The sequence below is a fragment of the Ammodytes marinus genome (genome assembly GCF_949987685.1).
Source record: "Ammodytes marinus genome assembly, chromosome: 14".
NCBI lineage: Eukaryota > Metazoa > Chordata > Actinopteri > Uranoscopiformes > Ammodytidae > Ammodytes > Ammodytes marinus.
In genome coordinates this window covers 3,080,467-3,104,471 of record NC_137218.1, presented here as the reverse complement: position 1 = coordinate 3,104,471, position 24,005 = coordinate 3,080,467, and the positions used below count along the sequence as shown (strand labels likewise).

At 39.7% G+C, this 24,005-nt stretch overlaps 2 protein-coding genes across 2 annotated transcripts; both read left to right on the top strand.

Moving 5' to 3' along the window:
• Positions 1-548: 548 nt before the first annotated feature.
• On the top strand, positions 549-12,265 carry LOC307260417 (THAP domain-containing protein 6-like; the record flags this gene model as incomplete). Its single annotated transcript, XM_080040653.1, has 7 exons — positions 549-628; positions 832-961; positions 9,417-9,479; positions 9,885-9,986; positions 10,170-10,380; positions 10,603-11,262; positions 11,427-12,265. The coding sequence occupies 6 exons, from the start codon at positions 549-551 to the stop codon at positions 10,905-10,907; spliced, it is 891 nt and encodes a 296-aa protein (XP_079896779.1). The 3' UTR covers positions 10,908-11,262; positions 11,427-12,265.
• A 6,693-nt stretch (positions 12,266-18,958) lies between these two features.
• Positions 18,959-23,418, top strand: LOC307260302 (complement C1q-like protein 4). Its single transcript, XM_080040504.1, has 4 exons — positions 18,959-19,257; positions 19,423-19,497; positions 21,080-21,235; positions 22,815-23,418. Exons 1-4 carry the CDS (start codon positions 19,116-19,118, stop codon positions 23,090-23,092), a joined length of 651 nt encoding a protein of 216 aa, XP_079896630.1. The 5' UTR covers positions 18,959-19,115; the 3' UTR covers positions 23,093-23,418.
• Positions 23,419-24,005: the final 587 nt, after the last annotated feature.

Below are 24,005 nucleotides of genomic sequence, written 5' to 3'. Positions count from 1 at the left end.
CCCTTCTGTTGTGGAAACACTAAAGCAGCAGCCGACTGTATGTGGTGATAACAAGCTCTCAATACAAAACACACATGATATTTAACAGCTTTCTACCAACAACAACAAACTAACTTAGCTAGAAAACACATCTGGGAGTTTGAGTGGATGTATCATAGCCAAATAAACATTGCTATGAGAGTTGTACTAACTAATAAATATAATATATAATATGCAACCAAATAATAGGGACTTTAAGCAACGACGGTTGAGAGGACGGCTACGGCGGTCGAGTAGAATTTTGAGCATTCGAGAATTTAAGTCATCACCTCCTATCGCTGTAGTCAGAGCGAGTCAGAGCCGTAGTCCGTCTGTTTACAACGGCAGAATGGGTTTTTTGACGTTGTGAGCCATAGACATTATAAAGGATAGACGCCCCATTGGCCGTTGAGCACGAGAAATGCGGGCGCCATCTTGGAAGGGTCAAAACCATAGCAACAAACAAATGTCCCCACTTGGTGATAGCAAACCATAGACATATATTATATCTATGATAGCAAACAAACAAGATGCCAGCTCACTGTGCTGCGTTTGGCTGCTCTAATCGGCGGACCACCGTCAACAGGGCTCGGGGGATTACCTTTCACAAGTAAGATTTAACATTATCGTACTATTGATTGTATTTTGTGAATAGAACCAGAGTTTATATTACTGTACTGAAATCGTGTCCAGCTAGCTAAGCTAGGTTATGTTTACTACGGCCGGTGTTCACCCCATAGACGGCTATGAACTGAGACTTGATAAGTCATATCCCATAACACTGACTTAGATTACAATTGACACTTGTTGAAGGTTTCCCAAGGACAAAGATGAGAGGAAGAAGTGGGAAGTGGCTGTGAGGAGACGCGGATTCACTGCCAGTTGTTCCACAGTGCTGTGCTCGCAACATTTTAAACAGGACGATTTGGATCGGACGGGTCAGATTGTGGCGTGGTGAAATTGGTTTCATATTCGACATTCGTCTATTTTCCGGGGTTGTAACTGTAATAGCGTCACGAAAACAACACAAATTTCCTCCAGAATGGTATTATTATGTACAGAAGACTAAGACTGACATTTCACAGGCTCGACCAACTCACCAAAATCAGCGAGTCTCGCGAAAGATCAAAGAAACCGCGCCGAATATAGTGTTTAGTGCCACACGGCAGCGGACTGCTTAGGGACCGTCGCAAAAGTGCAACGTCTTTTTTCTATTCTTAATAACTCACTGGAAATTCATCCTATCAACACCAAACCACTTCTGTTGTGTTTATGAACTCATTTTGTAGTTACCACAACCCTTTGTTTTAAAGAAAAGCCTTTGATTTTTTTTTTAAAAGGGAAAATTATTCAGTGTGTATATTGCATGGATATTTAAGGCAATTTTTTCAATAGCTCACAGTTTTTTATAGCTATCAACACCAAACCAACTCTGATGTGTTCAAGAACTCACTGTGGAGTTCCCACAGCCCTTAATTTTCAAGAAAAAACTTTTAATTTTTTTTTGAAAGGCAAAATAAGTCACATCATATATTTAATCCATATTTAAGGCTCTTTTTTTCAAAAGCTCACTGGTCTTTATAGCTATCAACACCAAACCAACTCTGGTGTGTTCATGGACTCACTGTGGAGTTCCCACAGCCCTTAATTTTCAAGAAAAAACTTTTAATTTTTTTTTGAAAGGCAAAATAAGTCACATCATATATTTAATCCATATTTAAGGCTCTTTTTTCAATAGCTCACTGGTTGTTATAGCTATCAACACCAAACCAACTCTGGTGTGTTTATGGACTCACTGTGGAGTTCCCACAGCCCTTAATTTTCAAGAAAAAACTTTAAAAATGTTTTGAAAGGCAAAAGAAGTCAGATCATATATTTAATCCATATTTAAGGCTCTTTTTTTCAATAGCTCACTGGTTGTTATAGCTATCAACACCAAACCAACTCTGGTGTGTTCATGGACTCACTGTGGAGTTCCCACAGCCCTTAATTTTCAAGAAAAAACTTTTAATTTTTTTTTGAAAGGCAAAATAAGTCACATCATATATTTAATCCATATTTAAGGCTCTTTTTTTTCAATAGCTCACTGGTTGTTATAGCTATCAACACCAAACCAACTCTGGTGTGTTTATGGACTCACTGTGGAGTTCCCACAGCCCTTAATTTTCAAGAAAAAACTTTTAATTTTTTTTTGAAAGGCAAAATAAGTCACATCATATATTTAATCCATATTTAAGGCTCTTTTTTCAATAGCTCACTGGTTGTTATAGCTATCAACACCAAACCAACTCTGGTGTGTTTATGGACTCACTGTGGAGTTCCCACAGCCCTTAATTTTCAAGAAAAAACTTTAAAAATGTTTTGAAAGGCAAAAGAAGTCAGATCATATATTTAATCCATATTTAAGGCTCTTTTTTTTCAATAGCTCACTGGTTGTTATAGCTATCAACACCAAACCAACTCTGGTGTGTTCATGGACTCACTGTGGAGTTCCCACAGCCCTTAATTTTCAAGAAAAAACTTTTAATTTTTTTTTGAAAGGCAAAATAAGTCACATCATATATTTAATCCATATTTAAGGCTCTTTTTTTTCAATAGCTCACTGGTTGTTATAGCTATCAACACCAAACCAACTCTGGTGTGTTCATGGACTCACTGTGGAGTTCCCACAGCCCTTAATTTTCAAGAAAAAACTTTAAAAAAAAAGTTAAAGGCAAAAGGAGTCCGATCATATATTTAATTTCTGGAGGCCGGCCTCGGCCAGGAAGAGGACGATGGAACCCTCCTGGAGGCCGGCAGAGGCGAAGGCAACAAACCCCTTCTGGAGGCCGGCGGCGACGACCCACAGGTAGCCGGCATCGGCGAAGGCCCACAGGTAGCCGGCATTGACGAGGACGGACCTCCGCAGGAGACCGGCGAAGGCAGAACCACTCAGGCGGCCGGCCACGGTGAAGGCAGGCCCCCGGAGGAAGGCAGGGCAGAGGGCGGTCCCCCTCAGGCAGGAGCGAAGGGCGGTCCCCCTCAGACAGGAGTGACGGGCGGTCCCCCTCAGACAGGAACAGGGGGCAAGATCCCTCGAGCAGGGGGTAAGACCTCTCAGGCAGGAACAGGGGGCTGGGCCCCTTGAGCAGGGGGCGAGACCCCTCAGGCAGGAACAGGGGGCTGGGCCCCTCGGGCAGGAGCGAAGGGCGGTCCCCCTCGGGCAGGAGCGAAGGATGGTCCCCCTCGGGCAGGAGCAGGGGGCGATCCCCCTCAGGAAGGCGAAGCGGCCGGTCCCCCTCTGGAAGGCGAAGACAGCAAGCCTCCCCTGGCAGGCCCGGAGGGTGGGCCCCCTCACGATAACGTGGAGTGGGCTCAGGAACTAGACAGTGCTAGCGTGCTAGTGGCTAGCGTGCTGGGGCAGGTGTCTAGCGTGCTGGTTGCTGGGGCCCGGGACCTGAAGCTTGTTGCTGGAAGCCTGGGGCTGGAGCTTGTTGCTGGAAGCCTGGGGCTGGAGCTTTCTGCTGGAAGCCTGGGGCTGGAGCTTGCTGCTGGAGCTTGTTGCTGGAGGCCGGAGGCTGAAGCTTGCTGCTGGAGGCCGGAGACAACTCGGGAGCTGGAGAGCATTGTGGAAACTGCTGGTAATCCAAACTCACCACCCCCACTCTGATAGTCCTTAAGGCAGGAGGAGGCTGGTAGCTGGGGCCCGGGGGCTGTGGCTGGAAGCAGGAAACTGGAGGCAGTGGCTGGAGGCTGGAGCGTGGAGGCTTGGGACGGTCGCAAAAGTCCGGTGGCAGTGGCATGTAGCTCTCAGGCCAAAAAACGGTGGGGTTGAGAAGCTCGACTGCCCACTCGGGTAAGGCGTCCTCCAACTCGGGCTTAGCAGCGACAGTCTTGTATGTACGCCCCAGCACATGCCCCTGCTCCTTCCTACTGGGAATTGTAGTGGGAAATATTGCATATGATATATATATCTCTGGACTCAGATGTTAGAATGCTTACTTGGCCATTGTTTGTATGGACTTATGGGTGTGGTTGAGAGTATCGCATGGACAGCCACGCCTATGGTTAATTTATGCACAATTACTCTGTTCTATTGTCCTATGCTAAACTCCTCCTATGGTTAAGTTATGTACAATTAGTCTGTCTGCCTGCCTGAAGCAATGTGCTTAAATATCCCTCTCTCCTACGAAACGGGGTTCACTCTTGCAAACACATTCCCTGTGTTTTGGATTAGTGGCCTCTCCGCGGAGATCCTTGCTGTATGATTAAATAAAATCTAATGCTACTATTAACGTATCAATATTGCTTAACTTTCTCATTACAGAATGTTCTCCCAGCCGTCCATGGCACTGATAATAAAAAATAGCATGTCCTCCAACTCACGGCAAAAAAGAGTGTCTGCTGGGTCCAATTTTGGTCTGTGCATTCTGTTATGGTGAGGTAGGCAGGCAGGCAAGTAGGACCCAAACGCAGACGTTAAAAAGAAAAAAGGTAATTTATTGCTCCACAAAAAATACAAAAAAAACTCAGGACGGCCAAAAGGCAAAGGGCAAAAAGGCAAAAGACAGGTAACATGGGTAACACAGAAGACGAGACTCACCAACACGCAACAGGACAAACCATAACATTTTATGATGTATTGTTGTATATTTTAATGAATGTGTGCAAATGAAATAAAGTCAATTAACACACAATAAGTGGTTTGGTGCTGAAATGTTGAAATACAAGTGAGTCATTAAAAAATAAACACCTTAAGTAAGAATCAAATTTACAAACTGATTACTTATTCCGTTTAAAACTCTTGTAAAGGTTTTTCTGAAAACCAAACAGGTGTGGAAACTGAGCAATTGAGCTGTTCAAAAATAAAAGCCTTACATATGAATGCAAAATATGCACTGACTACTGATGCCTTACATTTTTTTAAAGGTTTTTCTTGAAAATAAAGGGCTGTGGGAACTCCACAATGAGTTAATGAACACATCAAATGTGGTTTGGTGTTGATATCTATAATTACCAGTGAGCTATTACAAAATAAAGGCCTTAAAGATGAATGCAATATACAGTATGCACTGACTACTTATGCATTTAAAATAATTGAAATGTTTTATTTTAAATAAAAGGTTGTGGGAACTCTACAATGACTTTGTGAACACATCAGAAGCAGTTTGGTGTTGATATCTACTAAAACAAGGGAGCTATTACAAAAATAAAAGCCTATATATGAACCCAATATACGCACTGACTACTTTTACCTTTAAAAAAAATTGAAAAGGTTTTTCTTGAAAATAAAGGGTGGGAACTCCACAGTGAGTTCATGAACACATCAGAGTTGGTTTGGTGTCGATAACTATAAAAACCAGTGAGCTATTGAAAAAAGAGCCTTAAATATGGATTAAATATATGATCTGACTTCTTTTGCCTTTCAAAAAAAAAATGAAGTTTTTTCTTGAAAATTAAGGGCTGTGGGAACTCCACAGTGAGTCCATAAACACACCAGAGTTGGTTTGGTGTTGCTAGCTATAACAACCAGTGAGCTATTGAAAAAAGAGCCTTAAATATGGATTAAATATATGATGTGACTTATTTTGCCTTTCAAAAAAAAATTGAAAGTTTTTTCTTGAAAATTAAGGGCTGTGGGAACTCCACAGTGAGTTCATGAACACACCAGAGTTGGTTTGGTGTTGATAGCTATAACAACCAGTGAGCTATTGAAAAAAAAGAGCCTTAAATATGGATTAAATATATGATCTGACTTCTTTTGCCTTTCAAAACATTTTTAAAGTTTTTTCTTGAAAATTAAGGGCTGTGGGAACTCCACAGTGAGTCCATAAACACACCAGAGTTGGTTTGGTGTTGATAGCTATAACAACCAGTGAGCTATTGAAAAAAGAGCCTTAAATATGGATTAAATATATGATGTGACTTATTTTGCCTTTCAAAAAAAAATTAAAAACATTTTCTTGAAAATTAAGGGCTGTGGGAACTCCAGAGTGAGTCCATGAATACACCAGAGTTGGTTTGGTGTTGATAGCTATAACAACCAGTGAGCTATTGAAAAAAAAGAGCCTTAAATATGGATTAAATATATGATCTGACTTCTTTTGCCTTTCAAAACATTTTTAAAGTTTTTTCTTGAAAATTAAGGGCTGTGGGAACTCCACAGTGAGTCCATAAACACACCAGAGTTGGTTTGGTGTTGATAGCTATAACAACCAGTGAGCTATTGAAAAAAGAGCCTTAAATATGGATTAAATATATGATGTGACTTATTTTGCCTTTCAAAAAAAAATTAAAAGTTTTTTCTTGAAAATTAAGGGCTGTGGGAACTCCACAGTGAGTCCATAAACACACCAGAGTTGGTTTGGTGTTGATAGCTATAACAACCAGTGAGCTATTGAAAAAAAAGAGCCTTAAATATGGATTAAATATATGATGTGACTTATTTTGCCTTTCAAAAAAAAATTAAAAGTTTTTTCTTGAAAATTAAGGGCTGTGGGAACTCCACAGTGAGTCCATAAACACACCAGAGTTGGTTTGGTGTTGATAGCTATAACAACCAGTGAGCTATTGAAAAAAGAGCCTTAAATATGGATTAAATATATGATGTGACTTATTTTGCCTTTCAAAAAAAAATTAAAAGTTTTTTCTTGAAAATTAAGGGCTGTGGGAACTCCACAGTGAGTCCATGAACACACCAGAGTTGGTTTGGTGTTGATAGCTATAAAGACCAGTGAGCTTTTGAAAAAAAGAGCCTTAAATATGGATTAAATATATGATGTGACTTATTTTGCCTTTCAAAAAAAAATTAAAAGTTTTTTCTTGAAAATTAAGGGCTGTGGGAACTCCACAGTGAGTTCTTGAACACATCAGAGTTGGTTTGGTGTTGATAGCTATAACAACCAGTGAGCTATTGAAAAAAAAGAGCCTTAAATATGGATTAAATATATGATCTGACTTCTTTTGCCTTTCAAAACATTTTTAAAGTTTTTTCTTGAAAATTAAGGGCTGTGGGAACTCCACAGTGAGTCCATAAACACACCAGAGTTGGTTTGGTGTTGATAGCTATAACAACCAGTGAGCTATTGAAAAAAGAGCCTTAAATATGGATTAAATATATGATGTGACTTATTTTGCCTTTCAAAAAAAAATTAAAAGTTTTTTCTTGAAAATTAAGGGCTGTGGGAACTCCACAGTGAGTCCATAAACACACCAGAGTTGGTTTGGTGTTGATAGCTATAACAACCAGTGAGCTATTGAAAAAAAAGAGCCTTAAATATGGATTAAATATATGATGTGACTTATTTTGCCTTTCAAAAAAAAATTAAAAGTTTTTTCTTGAAAATTAAGGGCTGTGGGAACTCCACAGTGAGTCCATGAACACACCAGAGTTGGTTTGGTGTTGATAGCTATAACAACCAGTGAGCTATTGAAAAAAAGAGCCTTAAATATGGATTAAATATATGATCTGACTTCTTTTGCCTTTCAAAACATTTTTAAAGTTTTTTCTTGAAAATTAAGGGCTGTGGGAACTCCACAGTGAGTCCATAAACACACCAGAGTTGGTTTGGTGTTGATAGCTATAACAACCAGTGAGCTATTGAAAAAAAAGAGCCTTAAATATGGATTAAATATATGATGTGACTTATTTTGCCTTTCAAAAAAAAATTAAAAGTTTTTTCTTGAAAATTAAGGGCTGTGGGAACTCCACAGTGAGTCCATGAACACACCAGAGTTGGTTTGGTGTTGATAGCTATAACAACCAGTGAGCTATTGAAAAAAAGAGCCTTAAATATGGATTAAATATATGATCTGACTTCTTTTGCCTTTCAAAACATTTTTAAAGTTTTTTCTTGAAAATTAAGGGCTGTGGGAACTCCACAGTGAGTCCATAAACACACCAGAGTTGGTTTGGTGTTGATAGCTATAACAACCAGTGAGCTATTGAAAAAAGAGCCTTAAATATGGATTAAATATATGATGTGACTTATTTTGCCTTTCAAAAAAAAATTAAAAGTTTTTTCTTGAAAATTAAGGGCTGTGGGAACTCCACAGTGAGTCCATAAACACACCAGAGTTGGTTTGGTGTTGATAGCTATAACAACCAGTGAGCTATTGAAAAAAGAGCCTTAAATATGGATTAAATATATGATGTGACTTATTTTGCCTTTCAAAAAAAATTAAAAGTTTTTTCTTGAAAATTAAGGGCTGTGGGAACTCCACAGTGAGTCCATGAATACACCAGAGTTGGTTTGGTGTTGATAGCTATAACAACCAGTGAGCTATTGAAAAAAAGAGCCTTAAATATGGATTAAATATATGATCTGACTTCTTTTGCCTTTCAAAACATTTTTAAAGTTTTTTCTTGAAAATTAAGGGCTGTGGGAACTCCACAGTGAGTCCATAAACACACCAGAGTTGGTTTGGTGTTGATAGCTATAACAACCAGTGAGCTATTGAAAAAAGAGCCTTAAATATGGATTAAATATATGATGTGACTTATTTTGCCTTTCAAAAAAAAATTAAAAGTTTTTTCTTGAAAATTAAGGGCTGTGGGAACTCCACAGTGAGTCCATGAATACACCAGAGTTGGTTTGGTGTTGATAGCTATAACAACCAGTGAGCTATTGAAAAAAAAGAGCCTTAAATATGGATTAAATATATGATCTGACTTCTTTTGCCTTTCAAAACATTTTTAAAGTTTTTTCTTGAAAATTAAGGGCTGTGGGAACTCCACAGTGAGTCCATGAACACACCAGAGTTGGTTTGGTGTTGATAGCTATAAAGACCAGTGAGCTATTGAAAAAAAGAGCCTTAAATATGGATTAAATATATGATGTGACTTATTTTGCCTTTCAAAAAAAAATTAAAAGTTTTTTCTTGAAAATTAAGGGCTGTGGGAACTCCACAGTGAGTTCTTGAACACATCAGAGTTGGTTTGGTGTTGATAGCTATAAAAAACTGTGAGCTATTGAAAAAATTGCCTTAAATATCCATGCAATATACACACTGAATAATTTTCCCTTTTAAAAAAAAAATCAAAGGCTTTTCTTTAAAACAAAGGGTTGTGGTAACTACAAAATGAGTTCATAAACACAACAGAAGTGGTTTGGTGTTGATAGGATGAATTTCCAGTGAGTTATTAAGAATAGAAAAAAGACGTTGCACTTTTGCGACGGTCCCTAAGCAGTCCGCTGCCGTGTGGCACTAAACACTATATTTGGCGCGGTTTCTTTGATCTTTCGCGAGACTCGCTGATTTTGGTGAGTTGGTCGAGCCTGTGAAATGTCAGTCTTAGTCTTCTGTACATAATAATACCATTCTGGAGGAAATTTGTGTTGTTTTCGTGACGCTATTACAGTTACAACCCCGGAAAATAGACGAATGTCGAATATGAAACCAATCTCACCCCGGTTCAGATTGTCCGCCTCCGAGATAGTGTTATTCCATCTGTCTTCAGCTTCCCGGTTCACCTCCAAAGAGTAGGTGTAGCATCATAAGGATATGGATATATTATAATTCACAAATGTAAATATTCTATTCTCAATCACAGGGCAGGGTGAGGTATCCTACTTATCACTTTATATAGGCTATACAGCTCCGGAAAACATTAAGAGACCACTCCAAATGCTCATTGTCTCTTGTTTTACTCTTTTGAGGCATATGTTTGAGTATAATGAACATTTTGATTTTATGCTGACAACATTTCTACCAAATTCACAATAAAATAGTGTTGCTTAGAGCATTTTCAATGAAGAGATACAGATTTAAGAAAAATCCAGACTGGTCTCTTATTTTTTTTTCTGGGGATATATATATATATATATTTTATTTTTTATTTATTTTATTTTATTATCTATGATACTTCTTAATTTTAGTCGGAAAAGGGCAGGGCTACGTCGACCTCCAGAAGAGCCAAAGAAAGCCTGTCCATTGCCTCTCAGGATTCCCTAATAGCAACCTCACACCCACAAGTGCAGCCTAATAATGTGAGTATTTCTACTTTAAACATTTATATCATTACACACACACACACACACACACACGGTGCTGGCAGTGGCTTTGACAGGTGATAACTATAAGAAAGGATGTGGGCCATAAACTAGTGGTGTCAAAGTGATGTTTGTGATGTAAAACATTACTCAAACCATGTTCATCCCTCTTTCTACTAGGATCATGGCTATGCCTTCCCAGCTTCTCCGGCTGCTCTTAAGACAAGACTGGACAACGCCTTGGCAAGGGTGGAAAGTCTGGAGCGGGAAAAAAAAAATACCATGGCCAGAGAAAAGAGGGCAAAGACCACCATAAAGAGTCTTTTGGAGGATTTGAGAGAAAAAAAACTTATTAATGAAGAGCTTAAAGAAAAGCTTGAATTCTACTCGGGTAAGACAAAATTAGTAGTTTGAAATTATGTATATGTTATTTTACTCTCTTTAATATGTCCTCCACGACCTCCACTGGCTTGCTGTCAAATACCGTGTTGATTTGAAATACTACTCATCACCGTTAACGCCCTCATCAACCTGTCCCCTCCCTACCTCTCTGATCCTCTCAACCCCAAATCCCCCAATACCCCCCAATACCCCCTTGTACCCGTTGTCTTAGGTCTGCTGATGCCAACCGCCTCCACCTCGTCAGTACCAAGATCCGGTCCTGGGGAGACAGAGCTTTTGCTGCAGCCGCCCCCTCCCTCTGGAGTGCCCTCCCCAACAGCATACGCAATGCCAACACTCTTGCATCATTCAAAACAGCCCTCAGTCTTTGAGTACTCGAAAAAGCACTATATAATTTCATGTATTATTATTATTATTATTTATTTATTTATTCTGTTATTATCTGAAGGTGAGTTTCTGCTCATATCATTTCAGAATTTCAGATTTCCACTGGCTTGCTGTCAAATACCGTGTTGATTTGAAATACTACTCATCACCGTTAACGCCCTCATCAACCTGTCCCCTCCCTACCTCTCTGATCCTCTCAACCCCAAATCCCCCAATACCCCCCAATACCCCCTTGTACCCGTTGTCTTAGGTCTGCTGATGCCAACCGCCTCCACCTCGTCAGTACCAAGATCCGGTCCTGGGGAGACAGAGCTTTTGCTGCAGCCGATTTGTGGTCCGGCAGGTTCTACGAAAGCTGTCCTGTGATGTGTGCCGTGGTAGCTTGGTCAGAGATGCTGTACCAGCTTCCTTTGACAAGAGCTACCACCTTCTAACCCTGAAAAATCACGGCGGCTTAGTGATTCCATCACTAGGCACAGTGAAGGTTTGATTTTATTTTTATTATCTTGTATTTTATGTTTTAATCTTAGTATATTAAAGTTGCTTTGTTATTATTTTATTTTCTCTGTTCTGTAAAGTCTATTTGAGCACTGTGTAAAGCACTATATACATATAATGTATTATTATTATTATTATTATTATTATAAGGTGCTGAGAGCTGCAGAGAGGGTGATCCGCCGGGCTTCAACGATGCAAGCTCCTAAGGTGTCTGCAGTCACACACTTCGTCCGGGAGGAGATTGGAACGGAGGATGTGTTTCTGCTTGGGGAACATATTGAGGAGACACAGTTTGGCATCGACAACCACCATTACGACTTGTTGTCATTGGTTGTGTCTGTCTTCGACAAGTTAAGGCTGCACCACATTGCCAAACACGCCTCGCTTCAACTACAGAAAGGGAGCACAAGAAAGAAGCTCTGTAAAACAGTCCTCTTTCAGGGGTTTTAGCTAATCAGAGAGCAGATCAAAATCCTTTAAAAAAATTCGATTGTAAGGATGGTTTATTTTATGCATTTTTAGTATTATTGTTTGCTGTTGTTGTTTGATTTTCTTTTGATTGCTGTGGTTTTGTATTGAATGTGTTTTTAAATGTAGCGCGCTGCAAGGCACGCATTGATTTCCTGTCTGTGTCTGAGGAACCAACTCGAGACTAGACTGAACTTGGTATTCCCCCCCCCCCCCCCAGTATAGAACATTGGACAACCAACTCCAGTTTAGGAATAACTGCCTTTTCCTGTAGTGCCCCTAATTCATGGAATGCTCTGCAGAGCAACTTAAAAATGACTGCTCTACTCTTGGTTTATTTGAACCTATGATTTCTGAATTTTACACATCTGACTGTAACTGTTTTAGCTGAATTCATTGTTCATTTAGTATTTTATTTTTGCTCTTGTTTTGTATTTTGTATAGGCCTACTTTATTTAAATTAATATATTTTATCCTATTTTATTTCTGTTCTCTGTTTATGTTATCCCTGTGATTGTCTTTATTGTGTATGCTCGTCACTGTAAATTAATAAATATATTTATATATAGCCTAATCATATATTGTTAACTTATTAAAATAGCTGACTTTACTGCCCCTATCTGTTTCTGCTTCTCTATCATATTTAGTCTAATGTGTGTGATTTGCAAAATACCTATCATAGCCTACATCACATAGGCTATCATAAAGGTGACCAGACGTCCCCATTGTTGGTTGCCTGTCCCTGTAAACAGAAACAACTACCTGTTCCCGTTGCTAGTCAAACTGGAAATGTCTCCGTTTTCCCCCTTTTCGGGGGATGTTCCTCGTTTTGATCTCGGACGTCTGGTTACTTATATCATATCAGAATCTTCTATGACTGTTAAGCCCACTATGAATATTAAAACACGTCGAAACTTGTGCCCTGTATCTTAGCTAGATGTATGATCTTTGCAGCAAAGAAAACCGCGTGAAAATCAGTTTGGTATTTAATGAGATATGATTAATTACATGCGCTGACAGTTCATTGCACCTGCCAAACAGACTACACTGAGTGGAACGTGTGACCCTTCCAAGATGGCGCCCGCATTTCTCGTCAGCGCCAATAGGCAGTAGCGGCCAACGAGGCGTCTATCCTTTATAATGTCTATGTTGTGAGCGCTACACCAACTGCAGCAAGTAGCCGGTCTAATGCCTCGTTTCCACCGAGTAGGTGTAGCATCATAAGGATATGGCTAGGTGATAGTGGAGCCCGTTGGAATCTTTCCCTGGCGCCGTAGCCGTCCCTAAAACACTGCTGCTAAAAGTCCCTATTATTATCAATGAGGATGGTAATTTTTTGTTGGTGACCATATTGAAACCATAGATAATGTTTATTTTTTATTTATTTTTTTGTTTTTTCTACTCATATTATTAGAATATCATGGAAAATGAATTGGAATTGAGGCAAGAATTCATTCAAAAGGGGCCCAAACCCAGTACTGAACACATATGCATGATTATACTTTATAGAGGGCCGACATTTCTGTATTTAAAATCCCTTTTTTATAGATTTCATGTTATATTTTTTGAGATTTTGAATTTGGGGTTTTCACAAGCTGTAAGCCATAATAATCAAAACAAATAGAGGCTTGAAATATCTCACTTTGCATGAAATGAGTCTAAATAATAATATATTATTTTCACCTTTTAAGTTGAATTACTGAAATAAATGAACTTTTGCACGATATTCCAATTTTGAGTTTCACCTGTATGTAACCCGAAGTATGTGAAGCCTGGTGTGACACACTCCGGTACAGACGGTAGGTGTCGCTATGCACCTAAACACTGGCTGCCCTCCGCCAAAAAAATCCCAAAATAAGAAAAAGGACTTTCGGAGGCTGATTCCGCTTTTAATCTGAAAGGTGTGTACCGGACGTCGCCTTGTTGCTATTGCAAAGCGGAAGAACCCAACAGGCAAAGAGCAACAGAAGAGAAATCCTTAATAACTAAAAAACCCACTGTGTTTATCTCTTATATGTGTTTTTCTAATTGAAAACAGTTCGTTTTAAATGTGCTTGTGACGTAAGAGGGCCAACCATGAGCGTTACTTTGGATATACGACTGAAACGAGCGAACAAAGTTTACCATGAAGGGGTGAGTAGCCTACTAACTAGTAGCCTATGCTAACGATAAGCTATTTAAACTGTACCTCTGTGTGTATGTGTGTTTTTAAATAGCCTACATGTCAGTAACAAATAGTATATGAGGAGGAACTATATACCTTTTTTCTTAACTTTTATCTATTGATTATTTTATATATTTTATAGAATTAATTTTAGTTATTTCACGACCTTAATAACATATTTAAGTTATTTTAATTTAATTTATCTTTTATTGTAGTTAATTTTTAAATTATTAAATATCAAATATTTTATCATTTAAAAAATAACTAAAATAAGTAGAATTTCTCCCTATCAAATAAACATGGAAGCTGTATTGAGAGGACACACTATTTTTCCTTGTCAACAGAAAAAGTTCCTAATCAGGGGAAACAATACTGATACTTATCGGTTAAAAAATGTAATATATAATATACACATACACAGTGGTGGGCTTGGGGGATGGTGCAGGTGTATGTGCCTTGTATGTTATTTAATGTGTTCATGTGTTTATTTTTATGATTGTTTAAAAGCACTTCTTGTGATGGGCATTGCTATAAATGCTTTGAGATTTGTTATTCAATTGTCTTTTTTGTTACTATACGTCCCTATCAAATAAACATGAAAGCTGTAGGGGGCGCCCTTAGCTCAGTTGGTAGGGCGTGTGGTACTCAGTACTTGGTTTGGGCCCCTTTTTGCATGAAATATTGCCTCAATTCCAATTCATTTTCCATGATATTCTAATAATATGAGTTTCACCTGTACGTGTTTAACAGCCCATGACTGGACATTAGGGCTGGCCCGAATGCCATTTTTCAGGCTTTGAATATTTGTTGGTTTTTCCGAGCGAATATTGGAATATTCGTTCCAGAAAAACACACCATCAAAAACAACATAAAAGAAAAAAATAATAATAATTAAAAAAATGTTTATAATTTTTTTTTTTTTTTAAACGTTAATAATCCCTATATACTCCCTGGAACCGATTTTGACAGTATCTGCATATTTTGTTGAAGATTTACGCACTCGGAGGTGAAGTAATGGATGCGCTATGACACTTAGTGATGTAATATCCTCCTAAATGAGCAATACTACTACTACTACTACTACAATATTACTAACTTTTATATCCAAATATAAAATTATTTGATGACATTATATTGCAGTACTAGCTTCTTGCAAAAAAAATGTTGAAAAAAAAAAAAAAAAAAAAACGAAGCTCCGAATACTAATTTAAGCTCCGAATACTAATTTTCCGAACGAGTATTCGAATATTCGAATAATTCGGGCCAGCCCTACTGGACATTAGTGTGCGGTTTGAAGCATGTGGGTTCGGGGATCAAGGGTCAGTGTCTCAGCAATTTAAATCGTTGCCATAAGTTCACATTTCTTTGGTAGGTTGTTGTCTATGAATGGGAGAAGAGCTCAAGAGAGAGAACATACATTATAATGAATGCCAAACCCAACAAGTCAAACCTGTATGTGTCCTCAGATCGCCTCACCTTAAAACTTGTGTTTGGAATTCTGCCAGAAAACCCTGAAGGCAAAACTCTATCGTGTGACAGTTTCTACACTGATCTATTAGACGCACATGAGACTCAGTCTGAATGTATATATATATATATGATTTTATTCAGGACACATGAAGATCCATAGTACAATGTATAAAAAATAGAGTCAATACATAAATAACATAAATAACAACAAAAAGCACACCAATGCATGCAGATTAAAAAAATAAAAATAAAATAAGAGATCAGCATACAACACTTGCAGTATACAAAGAAGCCCTCCAATGTCTCCAGAGTGTGGATGAGAACCTGACAGAGCTGAGCCCAGGCTTGGCCAATGCCTGAATAATACTGTTTTCAGATGCTGTTAACCTACACATAAAACGATACATCAAATTCCTAATTAAAGCATGACAGGTAGGCACACCAACATTTACAAACATTTGACTGGCACTAGACCATCTCGGTATTCTGAGAAGCATCCGCATTCCGTCATTATACGCCACAGTTAGTTTTTTCATATTGCTTTTTCTGTAAGCACGCCACAAATGGGCAGTATATAGCGGGGTACAGAATGCTCTAAATAGCGCAACCTTTACAGCAGTATGTATAAAGAACATTTCTCTGTGTTTAGATCAGTTCTCACTCACTCATTGTCATCTGTTTATTCAGCGGGGGCAACAGCTTGTCATGGAATTGAAATATCAACCTTTAAGAGATGAGAATTTAGTCAATTAATACGAGGTGACACAATGTTTAAATATAAAAATAGAACAGATCTTTAATGTTTGCAAACATGGGTCAAGACAGGCGGTCATACAGAGAATTTATAGTGAAATCTAATTACGCACGAACATTCCAGCCTACGTACAAGATTCTCCTCTGCCAGATATAGTGTTAGTTATCTTACAGACACAGTTCTCCGGAGCCATCTCAGTCAAAACATACATTCCCGTACGCAGTTTGAGAACATAACAACCTTCACCATACGGTCAGAACCTTCACCATAAGGTCAGGTCAGAACTTTTGTTGATTAACTTATGATTATTACAAAATTGTAATTTGGGGGGGCGGACTCTAGGCAAGGCAAGGCAAGGCAAGTTTATTTATATAGCACAATTCAGACACAAGGCCACTCAAAGTGCTTTACAGGGGCAAGATTAGAATACATAAAACACATTATAAAACATTTAAAAGCGATTAAAAGAAGCAAATAAAAATAAAAAATAAAAACATGAAAACTGGATTTAATAAAAGAAGCAAATAAAATGAAAATTGCAGGTTAAAATGGAAACAAAAAAAGTCTTCAGACTCGATTTAAAAGAACTGAGAGTTGCAGCACACCTCAAGTTCTCTGGGAGTTTGTTCCAGATTGTTGGTGCATAAAAACTAAAAGCTGCTTCTCCTCGTTTAGTCCTAACTCTGGGGACTGTAAGTAGACCTGTCCCAGACGACCTAAGGGCTCTGGACGGTTCATAACCTTCAGAACCTTCACCATAAGGTCAGGTCAGAACTTTTGTTGATTAACTTATGATTATTACAAAATTGTAATTTGGGGGGGCGGACTCTATGAGAACAGCTGAGCTGTTATCTTGGTCTAACCAAGTTTCAGTTAAAAACATGAAATCAAGATTGTGCCTAGTAATAAGATCATTAATTAAAAATGTTTTTCCTGCCAAGGATCTGATGTTTAATAAAGCTACATTTAGTGTGTTCGAAACATGGTCACCCCGATTTATTTCAGCCGATTGTGGCTGAAGAGGAATGCTTATCAGATTTGAGACATTTGCAGGATTTAAGAGTTTCCTGTTTCTTGAGATAAACCTTGAGAAGCAGGGCCCCGGCTTATCCTGTGAGTCAAAGGCGATAACTGTGTAGCCGCGGCCCGGTTCGTATCAACAAGTGCTTTTATTCCGTAAACAAGCAGGCTCCTCAGGCTGGGACTGCTGCCGATGACGTTGCGGTGGGATCAGAGGGGGTGTGCGTGGAGGGGTGACGAGCCGGGCGCTGTGGCTAAGAGTGACGAGTTGTGGGGGGGGTAGATGGACATCGAGGACTGTGTGAGTGTGTGTGTGTGTGTGTGTGTGTGTGTGTGTGTGTGTGTGTGTGTGTGTGTGTGTGTGTGTGTGTGTGTGTGTGTGTGTGTGTGTGTGTGTGTGTGTGTGTGTGTGTGTGTGTGTGTGTGTGTGTGTGTGTGTGTGTGTGTGTGTGTGTGTGTGTGTGTGTACGATTTCCATGAACTCCAGCTCAGGAGAGGATTGAGAAAGGGTGGGTGTAGGAGAGAAAGGAGGAGAGAGAGGTCGGCTTGGTGATGATCTGCGGGGTCTAGGGGAGACGGGGATGGGTGGAGCCCCCTCCTCTCTGCCCTGATATCTCTCCTGGTCTGAGCTGTCATCTGGGGCCGGCAGTTGTCCTTCGGCGCTGCTGCAATGCTGTGTTTTGGCTTTCTCCAGTATCTTGTCCTTGGCACGAACAGATGGGTGGCGCAGGACGTAGAACACATTTGATATGAATACTTGTAATCCTGTCTTATTTAGGCAGAGTCCATCTGTCTTAAAAAAACTGCCTGCGGTTCCAGAAAGTGTTAAAATTGTCAATAAAATGCACTGAGTGGTCGGGGCACGCAGCTGAAAGCCACGTGTTCACTGCCAGCAATCTAGTGAATTTCTCAGGTCCTCTTCTGATTGGTGGGAGAGGACCACTGATATACACCTCAGCTTTCAGTGAGCTGACCGTGTTCAGGAGATCTTTAAAGTCCTGTTTCAACATTTCAGACTCCTGCTTTACAACATCATTTGACCCGATGTGCAGAATGATGTAAAGGGCGTATATGATTCCAATAAATGCAGGTTGTTCTGGGGCTTTTAGAATACGTTCCTGAAATAATTTTCCTAATTTAAAAAATCTTCTTAAAGTGATTGATAGACGATAGGCTGTGTGTGAACACCAGATTGTCTTCAGTGCACACACACTACGGACAGGTTTCAACAACAAGCCTTCTCCAGAATCACTGACTGCACCTTTAATGGAAGGCGGATGTGAAAGTGTTTTATTTACATGATCACCGCAGCACAGTCGTTTTACTGTCATCTCTTTCATGTGGGAATTATCTGTGTATCTGTTCTCAAAATCTCAACTTGTAAAGCACTTACATCAACTAAACTTTCCATAATCATTCTCAGCACTATTCTGAAGGTTAGTACAGTATATTTGTTCATATGTTGTTCATTGTCTGATTTATGAGACATTTTCTTTTTAAGAAACATACAAAAAAAGGCATTTTTAAGACCTGTATATAGTAGTGTTTGACTTATAAACTAAAAAAAAAAGTCTGTAACCCAAATCTGTTCTGAAAAAACTGGACACTAATATTCTGTAAAAAAAAATGGAATTAAGATTTTAACTCTGGCTTCATCCAACATCTAGATTTTTAGTTCTTTTTAAAATACAATGTTACACATAGTTACACATAGTTACACAGACACACACACACACACACACACACTCACTCGCTCACTCACAGACCAATGAACAGATAGGAAAATAAGAATGTAGCCAGTCAGAAGAGGACACTACGGGGTGGGTGGAGTTTAATATGATTTGAAGACTGTAAAAGACTTGATGCTGTTTGATGTGAGACAGAGAAACTCAGAAACACACACACAGACACACAGACACAGACACACAGACACACAGACAGACACACAGACACAGACACAGAGATGAAGACCCTTGCTGTGTTGGCTCTGTTGTTGCTGGCATGCCGTGTCTCTGCGGCTTCACCGGTTGATGCGCTGAAGGAGTTGTCCGACTCCTGGGTAAAACTGAGAGCAGACATGACGGCCCTACAATCTCTGACTCAAGGTAAGAATCACTAGTGAATAACTGTCCTCATGTTCGCAGATACCTGGACAGAAAAAAAAGCACATTTTAATTTTGATGTAATTGATTTCTTTCACCTTAGGCCATATTATTGGCCGTATAAATTATGTTGCAGTTAAATCAAACTATTTTTATTCCTTTTTTCAGAACAAGCAGCCAAACTGGAGGAACAAGAAGCCAAACTGAAGGGACAGCAGACTGAGATTGAGGAGCTGAAGGAAGGTAATCTCTCCACCTCTAGAGGGCGTATATGATTCTAATGAATGCAGGTTGTTCTGGGGCTTTTAGAATACGTTCCTGAAAATATTCTTAAAGTGATTAATAGACGATAAACTAAAGACACTGCCCGGCCCGGAAAAAAAGAGACACACACTCAAATATTTAGTCAGTTTTATTTACGCACAATAAGCTTTTTTGGCACATCAGGTCGCTAAACCTAGACCTGACCTTTAAAGCCACACAGCTGTTCAGTAGGGTTGTAACAAATACATGTATTGGAACCGTTCAGCCCGTACCATACCGAACTGCACTGTACCGCAATACGTAATTATGTCTTAAATAGTGTCAAGATGATGTAGATATGCCAAATGTTCAGGCTTGTTTTGGTTGCGGTGCAGAACATGCACTTTTATTTGAGAAGTATTTTATTTATTGGAGACCTTGGTTGTTTGCAGCAGTATTCTCTTTTCTATACTGAAACAGACCTATAAGGTACAATTGTAGTTAAAGCTGGGGTGGAGGATTTGGGGAGAATATGGCAGTTGGGATAGAGATTCAAATTCAAATACCTCAACCGCTCCACTTGTTCTCTTTGGTCCCTCCCCTATGGTTCCTCCCTGACACGCTCTACACCAACAAAGTTGTGCCAAAGTGAATGGACAGTCCCAACAGCCAATAAGAACAGAGAATCGGAGCCTCGCTCTGATTGGTCAAAGTGTACAGCTCATGTTAACTTTGACCAATCAGAAATCATATACCCCAGCTTTAATGCTCCATGCAGTTTTTTTTGCATTTTTCCTCTTAACTGAGAACCGAACCGTGACTTCAAAACCGAGGTACGTACCGAACCGTGACTTATGTGTACCGTTACACCCCTTGTGCTTGGTACAAATCCCTTAAGTTCTCTTGGCATTAGACATGTGGAAATGCTCCTGCTGTCACTATTAGACATAGTGTGAAGATCTTTACCCTCTTACCTTTTTTGCTTAGCTCATTCCAGGTGGTGAATTGTTTCTGGCCAGGCAGTGTATAGTTCACATACAGGTGTATATACTTCCATTGCTGTCTCTCTCCCTCTCTCTCTCTCTCTCTCTTCTCTCTCTCTCCCTCTCTCACTCACTCACTCACACACTCATTCACTCACTCACTCTCTCTCTCTCACTCACTCACTCACTCACTCACTCACTCACTCACTCACTCACTCACTCACTCACTCACTCACTCACTCACTCACTCACTCACTCACTCACTCACTCACTCACTCACTCTCTGTCTCTCCCTCTCTTTCTCTTTCTCTCTTTCTCTTTCTCTCTGTCTCTGTCTCTCTCCCTCTCTCTCTTTGTCTTTCTCTCTCTCTCTCTCTCTCTCTCTCTCTCTCTCTCTCTCTCTCTCTTTCTCTCTAACTGTAAACAGATTATCGTTTGTTCTGAAACATGTACAATGACAAAATAAATCTTCTTGAATCTCTCTCTCTCTCTCTCTCTCTCTCTCTCTCTCTCTCTCTCTCTCTCTCTCTCTGTCTCTCTCTCTCTCTCTCTCTCTCTCTCTCTCTCTCTCTCTGTCTGTCTCTCTCTCTCTCTGTCAGTCTCTCCCTCTCTCTCTCTCTCAGGTAACCATGTGGCTTTCTCTGCCTCTCTGGTGGCTACTGGTGATCAAACCTTAGGACCCTTTCCTGGACACACTCCCCTGGTCTTCAAACACGTCGTCACCAACATTGGAAACGCCTACAGCCCAGTCACAGGTACCTGAACTAGACATTTAACTTTAGTCTGATGTAGCAAACAGTTGATTCTCCATTTAAAATGACAGAAACAGTGGAGATCACAGGACATGGATTTTTCTTTTTTTGTGTCTTTAAATGTTACGTGTGTGTGTGTGTGTGTGTGTGTGTGTGTGTGTGTGTGTGTGTGTGTGTGTGTGTGTGTGTGTGTGTGTGTGTGTGTGTGTGTGTGTGTGTGTGTGTGTGTGTGTGTGTGTGTGTGTGTGTGTGTGTGTGTGTGTGAACATGCAATAATGAACAACATACACATTTGTACGGTGGCGCTGAGCATTCACCAAATAAAAAAAAGTTTCAGAGCAGGATCTCGTAATTACGAGATAATATCTCGTAATTACGAGATAAGTATCTCGTAATTACGAGATAAAGATCTCGTAATTACGAGATAAGGATCTCGTAATTACGAGATAAGGATCACCCTCTCATTCATCAATAACGATGTGTGTGTGTGTGTGTGTGTGTGTGTGTGTGTGTGTGTGTTTGTGTGCAGACGAGGTGAACCTAGCCATAGGAAAACGTAGGCAATAGCCTTGGTTTCCGGACTACAATGGGCCCCATAATCAATACAATTATTTTAAATATTTGTTTACTGTTCATTCATTAATCAGCGATCGCATTGGGAAATGAGGGACACACTTTCACTTTGTATATGCAGTTTGTTCATTATGAGCCACCGGAGCCACCGTACTGTGTTGCCTCATCCAATCAGAATGCCCGGTGGGCTAGTTCACTTTTACCTCCTGTTTGTTACTGTATCGGAACGCAGTTTTATTGAATGCTTTGATTAAATGCAGTCGTTAAACTCGGTGTAATCCATGACTCATACAAACACATAAGAACTTTCTACAAGGAGGGCATGACAATGATAGCCATGTCAACTTTGTGCAGATATGCAGTCACTGGGACTATTCAGGAGAAAAGCCCAGTCGGACCTCAGCAGCTGATCACGGGCGTAAAGCCGAAAGTGTGTCCCTCAGTAGCCTACCCGATGCGATCGCTGATTAATGAATGAACAGTAGCCTAAACAAATATTTAAAATAAGTTTATTGATTATGGGGCCCATTGTAGTCCGGAAACCAAGGCTATTGCCTACGTTTTCCTATGGCTAGGTTCACCTCGTCTGCACACAAATACACACACACAGACATCGTTATTGATGAATGAGAGGGCGATCCTTATCTCGTAATTACGAGATCCTTATCTCGTAATTACGAGATCCTTATCTCGTAATTACGAGATCTTTATCTCGTAATTACGAGATCCTTATCTCGTAATTACGAGATAATTATCTCGTAATTACGAGATATTATCTCGTAATTACGAGATCCTGCTCTGAAACTTTTTTTTATTTGGTGAATGCTCAGCGCCACCGTACATTTGTCCTTTTTCTTATTTACATTTTTTTCTCTCTTTTTTTAGTTTGTATGTATTGTCTGGTGTTGTTTGTTTTGTTTGTTTGATTGTTGTTACAAACAAACCAAAATAAAAAGAATTATATAAAAAAAAAATTAAAATGACAGAAACAAACACCTTTTTTCCACAGGTGCCTTCACTGCGCCGCTGAAAGGAGCCTATCACTTTGAGTGGCACGTCATCGGATCCGGAGGTCGTACCGGCGCTGTGCTGGTGAAGAACTCAAAGGATGTCTTCAGCTCAATTGAGACCCAGAAGTCGCCGCGTTATAACTCTGCTTCTCAAGGCGCCTCTCTGCTCCTGGAGGCTGGAGATGTCGTGTCTGTGCGCTTGTGGGCCGGCGCAACAGTGTATGACAACACCGGCCGTTACACCACCTTCAGCGGCCATTTGCTTTTCACCGTGTAACACACACACAGCTTCACCTACACGATGTTAAAGGCCTACTTCACCAGTTTGAATATGAAGGTGCATTGAATTCTGAGATCCTATGTAGTATAAATGTGCGGAAAAAAAGGCTAGGATGAACCGATTTTAATTTTTTTTGCACATTTATACTACATAGGATCTCAGAATTCAATACACCTTCATATTCAAACCGGTGAAGTAGGCCTTTAACGCAGGTTTTGCTTTTCTTAAATAATTCTTGCATATAAAAGATCATAATCTTAATCTGAATCACTGCAGCAAAGTCAAGTTAACTTCTCATTTTCCTTCATATAAAAGCATATATAGATAAGTCATAAATGTTTAAATCTGCAACTGAATGATGACAAATTTCACGTCATGTAATTTGTCTGATTCCTTTGTCATTAAAAATTACTGCAAAGCATCTCTGGACGTTTCATTAATATTGTTTCAACAGATTGAAAACAAACGCTGAAAGTTGTTTCTGACAACAGAAGGTTTAATACCGAGCAGCTGTTTGTACTTAACTTTTATGTATACTCCAGAGATCAATTCAGGGGTGTGTGTGTGTGTGTGTGTGTGTGTGTGTGTGTGTGTGTGTGTGTGTGTGTGTGTGTGTGTGTGTGTGTGTGTGTGTGTGTGTGTGTGTGTGTGTGTGTGTGTGTGTGTGTGTGTGTGTGTGTGTGTGTGTGTGTGTGTGTGTGTGTGTGTGTGTGTGTGTGTGTGTGTGTGTGTGTGTGTGTGTGTGTGTGTGTGTGTGTGTGTGTGTGTGTGTGTGTGTGTGTGTGTGTGTGTGTGTGTGTGTGTGTGTGTGTGTGTGTGTGTGTGTGTGTGTGTGTGTGTGTGTGTGTGTGTTAAAATGCATCTTTAATTTATTTAAATGTTGTATCTAATAATGTGTGAAGCCTGGTGT

What these genes read in the sequence shown, in the direction of transcription:
- LOC307260302 (XM_080040504.1), top strand. Translation starts at nt 19,116, where the DNA reads ATGAAGACCCTTGCTGTGTTGGCTCTGTTGTTGCTGGCATGCCGTGTC. An exon ending in CCTACAATCTCTGACTCAAG is followed by an intron (nt 19,258 to 19,422) that starts GTAAGAATCACT and finishes TCCTTTTTTCAG; the next exon opens with AACAAGCAGCCAAACTGGAG. An exon ending in GATTGAGGAGCTGAAGGAAG is followed by an intron (nt 19,498 to 21,079) that starts GTAATCTCTCCA and finishes TCTCTCTGTCAG; the next exon opens with TCTCTCCCTCTCTCTCTCTC.